Here is a 6000-nt window from a genome sequence, read left to right as displayed (position 1 = left end):
TGTCTATTTTGTATTTTGGCTTAACAGTTGCATGTGTCCCTGATAAATTTTGGGAGTAGTAATTAGAAACAACATCTAGAATATGTGTTCTTTTCCTCCCACTCGGTTTTATCCTGGTCTCTGACAGCTGCTCCTTGCAGTTACTCATTCCACCTGAAAGGGTGAAATGCAGAATTGCTTTGGAGCTGAAAGTGAGCAAAACGTCAGAGATGGCCTCAGAGGAGCCTTCTCTGAAATGGCTCGGATGCTTCTTGCCTTTCACATGCATACTTTAGGTTTGATTTTTCAGAGGTGCTGAGCGCCTGCATTTCCTGCTGACTGCAGCCAGGCTTTCTTCTTTCAAAATCACACCTCTTTTAAATGCCTCTATTCCTTAGCTTTTTAAGCTAGCTTTCAAAGCCGGCCTGAGGGCACCAAAACTTAACTTGAAGATTATGTTATAGACCCCTGTGGTGGGGGTAATGGTGGGAGAATTAGCACCTCTGGATGTGTGCCCTGTAGAGTTACTGTTTGTACTGAGCTTCTCAAAGAAAGGCTTTGCAATTAAATCTGTGCTTTAAATACAGCGCCAAAATAGAATTTTGAAAGATTTTTTGTGTAAGGTGTTCTTTTGGGAGATGTAGTAAGTGCCTGGCAATCCTGTGTGTGGAGGTGTTTATTTTATGGTTTTAAATGTGACTCTCTTCCTTTAAGCTTTTTTCTTTTCAGCTGATCTTTAGGAACATCTTATTTCACACTTAACTCTACTTACTGGTATGTATTTTCCAGGGATCCCTTGAAGCTTGCCCTGGGAATGGACAGCTACCTCCATTTCTGGAGGAGAGTAGTGCCAACTGAAGAAGCCTTCAAGGCAAGTCGACAAGTGTGCTGATAACTCTCAGAAGAGTACAGGGAAGGGGCGACCTTCCCAGCCAACAGCCATGCCTTTCGGGCTGAAACTGCGACGGACCAGGCGCTACAACGTCTTGAGCAAGAACTGCTTTGTGACACGGATCCGTCTGCTGGACAGCAATGTGATCGAGTGTACCCTCTCCGTGGAGAGCACGGGGCAGGAGTGCTTGGAAGCTGTCGCTCAGAGGCTGGAATTACGTGAGGTAAGAGTAACCCGGGAAAGACCATCTGTCACTGTATAATTTGACACATTTTTAGCTCAGGCAGTCTGTTCGTTTGAATCATGTTATTCTCAGAGCTGGCCAGATATGATCAGCAGCTGGAGCTTGGACAAACATATTCTGGTTGCATGAAAACTGAAGGCAGAACGGCACTCAGGGTTTTGTGCTGTTGCTCACTCATCATAGCTTTGAGAGCTCTTTGTAACACAGAGATGAAGTTTCTTCTTTTCTTAGAAAGCGATGGGTGTTACTTTCTGAACTGGGATACCAAAGGCCAAATTACAGTAACTTTTATCTGAACGTAACCCTGGTTTCATGAACACCGCTGGTTGAGTTGTGCCAGTGGGAAGGAGACTACTGGCTTTTAAATATCCACCTTCATAGAAATATATTCTTGTTACTTATATACTGAAAGAGGCAACAACTCTGTAACTAGCAGGAGCAACTAGTAACACAGTTTGAGGATGGTGGTTTTTTCCTTCCTTTTGTTTAACTGAAATACTTCACTTCTGAAACTCTTGAAAGGCTTCTTTTACATTCCCAGTCCTTCTGACAAGGCTGAAGAAACCCAGTCTTACTTTATTGAAGACTGAAATCCTTTATTTTCTACCTCTTACCTTAGAGTTCAGTGTTTATTTTAATAGTGTTGAGGCCTTTTTTAGAAATATCTCTCCAACGTACATGCCACAAATAAACTGTCTTTCTGTAGACTCCTTACACGTATACTGCATGCTTCTAGGCTTTTGCAAATCACAAGTTGAAAACCATTGCCTGGAAATTAAATTGCTGTGTTATCATCCGACTGTCCTGGCTGATGCTTTCTGTAAACACAGCTGGGAAATCTAATAATCTTGCAGTGTGTTCCATTTGTTGGTCCAGAGCCCTTTGTAATGGTGGCAGTAGGAAGGTAGCATACAAATAACTGGTGCAGATGAAAACTAAACAAATACTTCTTTTTCTACATCAGTAATGATAAAGAATGAGAGAAGAATCTTGCTCTGTGTGTGTGTGTGTCTGTAGAATAGGCAGCAAAATGTGCAGGCAGGAATAGGGCACAGATTCAGAATACATACAGCTACTTTTCATACTTGGGGTTTTTTTTCTGATGGATTTGAGTAGAATCATCTTCCCCCTTCCTTTCTAGAGATGAAGATTTCACAGTAATTACTTTTTTGTGTGTTTTTTTTCCTTTTTTTTTTTTTTCTTCTTTTTCTTTCTGTTGATGATGCCTTTGGGTGTCCTTACAGAGGGGTTAGGTCCTTCCCTTTTCTTCCAGTGCAGAAAGGAGTGAAATGAATGAAGTGATGCTCCTCGTATTCCTTGTGGGCTTATCTAGTTGGCGCAGCAGAAGTCTGGGGCCTAATGATTCTGTCTGGAGGTCCACCTGTGTTTGTGAACAATAGCTCCGTCAGTGGGTTAGCATTCTTTTCCACAAAGCATTTTCTGATTTCAGAACGTGTTTTGTTCCATTTTGGAACAAAGCCTGAAGTTTCAAAATTTTCCAGAGAAAAGAGATTGGACAGTAGAGTAGCATAGGAAGTTGTTTTGGTTAGTGTTCAGTTTCATAGGGGTTTTCTATTGCTTTTGGTTTTTTTTTCATTTTCAAAATTATTTGTGTCATGCAAAAAGAAATATGTCAGCACAAAAAGTTTGTGTTTCAAGATAAAAAATATTTTAACAACACAGAAGAGAATGCTTTGATGTTGTTGGAACACTTTTCCTTTCTTTCATCACCCTCCCCGCTTTTTTTTCCAAACAAAGTTTTGGCAACGTTGAACCGATTTTGTAAAGTTCACATTTCATCAGTACAGCATTTTTTGACAGAAGTTGTTTGGGTTTTTTTAATCTCTTTTTCTGATTGATTCTGGTACCATCCATTGCTGCTTTAAATGTTTAGGGGAGAAGAGAATTACTGACCTCTTTCAACTCTGAGAGGGTCTCCCTGTAACCTCTTTGTTCCTTTCATGAGGAATAACTGGAGCTATCAAGCTTGGAGGTGCCTGATGCTGGGTGCTGTCCTTTCCCTCAGACCCAAAATTCAATTCTTCTTCTACCCCTCTAGTCTTCTTGCCATGGTTTGTAGGGAAACAAGGCTGATGCAGTCATTTGGTGACTGTCCCCTTCCCTCTCTAGGCTTACCATCATTTTTTAACTCAGTGGCCAATCGAATTCTACAGAAGGGTCAAAAATACTTCGACAAAGCTCACATTTCTACAAGATTTGTGCAACTCAATAGCTGAGTAGAAGAGAGAAGCCCATTAAGTGTACTGAAGAGAAAATCCTTGCAGATGTCCATATTGGAGAGAGACTTTCTAAATTCCCCAAACGCAGCAAAAACATCAGTGGGAATATATCTTTTCTTAGAAATCCCAATCAGCAAACTATGAGGTACAAGTAAGGAGGAAACTAAGCTTCATTAAAAACCATGCTTACGAAACAGCACTAAAATCCTGTTTGTCTTCGCCATGCAGTCTCAGGTAAAAATATGTGCTCTTTTAAAAGTAAAGATCAACTTTTGTTTCACATTTTAGTTTGATCTTAAGTTTAAATAAATCCCAGGTGTACCCCAACTTTTACCCTTTGTGTTAGGAATATATCCATGTTTCACTCAAGTCAGTTTCTTAGAAATAGACAAAAAACTGTCCAAACGCACCCTGCTAAAAAGCAAAACTGTTTGAGATTATTGTATGTATTGTGAAGGACTGTCAATCATTATACCACACATGACTGAATGTGGATCATGCGTATTTCTGTTTGATCTCTGGGGAATGCAACTCCCTCCCTGACTGAGTCAGGGTTCAGGAACAGGTCAGTAGAAAGTGTAGCCATGTAACTACTGTAAAATCTGGTTTTATCCTTTTCAGCAAAGCTCTTGACAAAGCATCAGGTTGTCTTGTTGAACAGTTACCGGTTCCGATAAAATGAATTCTTATGCCAACATTTTCTAAAAAGTAAAGATGAGAAGAGGGGAGGAAGGGAAAAAGAGGAAAGACAAGGTCAGAAACGTAATTTTTTAATCTTGTATGTGCACAGATTGTAAAAAGGATTTTTTTCCACAATATAGTGGCATCTTTCTCTTCAAGTGAAACGAAATGAACCTGCTTGAAACAGCAGAGTAACGTGTACAAATCTGTTGTGAGACTTTATGTCTCTTTCTCCTTTTTGTTCTCCTTAATTCATTTTGTAAAGTAAGTTTAAAGGTGGAAAGTTCTGATGTATTGTAAGGTTGAGGGGTGTGGCGAGAAGGTTCTTTCCAACCAAAATTATTCTTCTGAGCTGAATTTCACGGTGGTACCTCCAGCACTACGGCGCTGCAAAACCCAAACCCAGGCAGGAGGATCATGGGCTGAGCACCGCAGGCGGACGCTGACCGCTGCGCAGGGGTGGCAGTTTGCTGCCATTCTGACCTTTTTTTTGTGCCTTAGGTGTTTCCTCCTTGTACAGCATGACTGAAAACCTGTGTTCAGCAGCCAGGTTGCCTTGAAGTTTGGCTTGGTTGCCAGTGAAGCTGGACGTTCAGGCAGTGCTTGGACAAGAGACCTTCTAGGAACAAATGGTGCCGTCCCCTCTGTGCGAGTGCCCCGGGATAGCAGCGCTTAATGGTTTTTGCCTGGAGGAGCTGGAACTCTGCCTCTTTCTCAAGGATAAATATTTAGTTGGCCGCTTAACGAGATGCTTTAATAAACACTGAGCCTGTATCATTGGATCCTTCCGAATGAGATTTGCTGGTTTAGCAAGTGTCTGTCATCTCCTGTTGTTGACAATTCTACTCTATTTGCCCGACATGAAGGCAGGGGTATCATGTCATCTTTTTTAAGATTTCTCAGTATAGGTTTTGTGTATCCAGTTTTACGACTCGCCGTATTTCAGGGATCGCCTTTTCACGTATTGTCATTGGGGCATACAGGTGTTCTGGTTCTTGTCTGCTGCTTTAGCAGAGGACTGCGATTCCTGGGGGAGTGTAAGCCGGTTTCCTTGTACCATGTATGAAGTCATGTGTGGTAGGTAAGGCAAATTTTAAAAACTTAAAGGAAGTTCATGTAAACTCTTTTCTAACAGCGCTTTTCATGTATTTGCAGTTTAGGCAGATAAAAAGCACTAGCAACTGAAGCTCTTTACAGAATGGACGTGTGTGCATACATTTAGCATTATGAGAAGCTTTCCTTCAGTGTGTATCACCAGTTTGTCAACTGTGGCTGGAAGAAGGATTTTTTTTTTTTTTTTAAGTGAAAGCATCATCCACTTTCTTTGCCACTTTGACTGCTAATGTACCTGCTAGAGCAGCCCTGTGTTACTTCAGAGCTTGCCGGGTGTAGGTGTAGGTATTTATTCCATGAAAACTGGGGCGAATGTGAGTGGTTCACTCTGTACAGATGGGCAAACAGACCAGCTTTTGGAATCAGCCTAGTTTTCAATCAGCTGCTTATAGAGAAAAAGATTCCATTTTTATATCCCCTCATCTAATTTGTGGGGTGTCTGTACTGTAAAAATATTTTATGAACTGGAGTGTCCATGTGCAATGACTCAGATTCTGTAAGGCCTTCTGGACAGTCATATGCCTGGTCATAGCATCCTGAACTTGCCAGTCCAGCCATTTCCAGTTCCATGTTCCTCCATTCCTGTTTGGGAATTGCTTATGTTCCTAGGAGAGAGAGTATCTTCAGGCATTCACAGTAGAGGCTGCAGAAGTCCTTCCCCACTGTTAAAAAAAGCTAGTATTTTCAAGAAGTAAGGTTCCTGGTGACAGGGAGCTTGATGTTCAGGTAACTGTGTCGGTTGTCTCTCCAAAGTGCATGCATTTGTGACTGGAGCTCTGCTCTACAGTCCCCGTACTTCATCTGCAATTGCTCAATCCTCTCCAGGTTGCTTTCCAGGAAAACAGTCATCT

The 6000-nt window shown here is 41.5% G+C and overlaps 1 protein-coding gene across 1 annotated transcript in view; it reads left to right on the top strand.

The window, feature by feature from the left end:
• Positions 1-920: 920 nt before the first annotated feature.
• Positions 921-6000, top strand: part of PTPN14 (protein tyrosine phosphatase non-receptor type 14) — a gene marked incomplete at both ends in the record, with an annotated part of 71062 nt that continues 65982 nt past the window's right edge. Inside the window, one exon of the mRNA XM_081998232.1 lies at positions 921-1094. Within this exon, the coding sequence (XP_081854358.1) occupies positions 921-1094 (174 nt within the window). The remainder of the gene's footprint in view (positions 1095-6000) is intronic.

The sequence above is a fragment of the Phaethon aethereus genome (assembly GCF_964289735.1).
Source record: "Phaethon aethereus genome assembly, chromosome: 3".
Taxonomy (NCBI): Eukaryota; Metazoa; Chordata; class Aves; order Phaethontiformes; family Phaethontidae; genus Phaethon; species Phaethon aethereus.
Note: the sequence above shows the minus strand (reverse complement) of the source record. Positions and strands in the feature narration are given on the sequence as shown.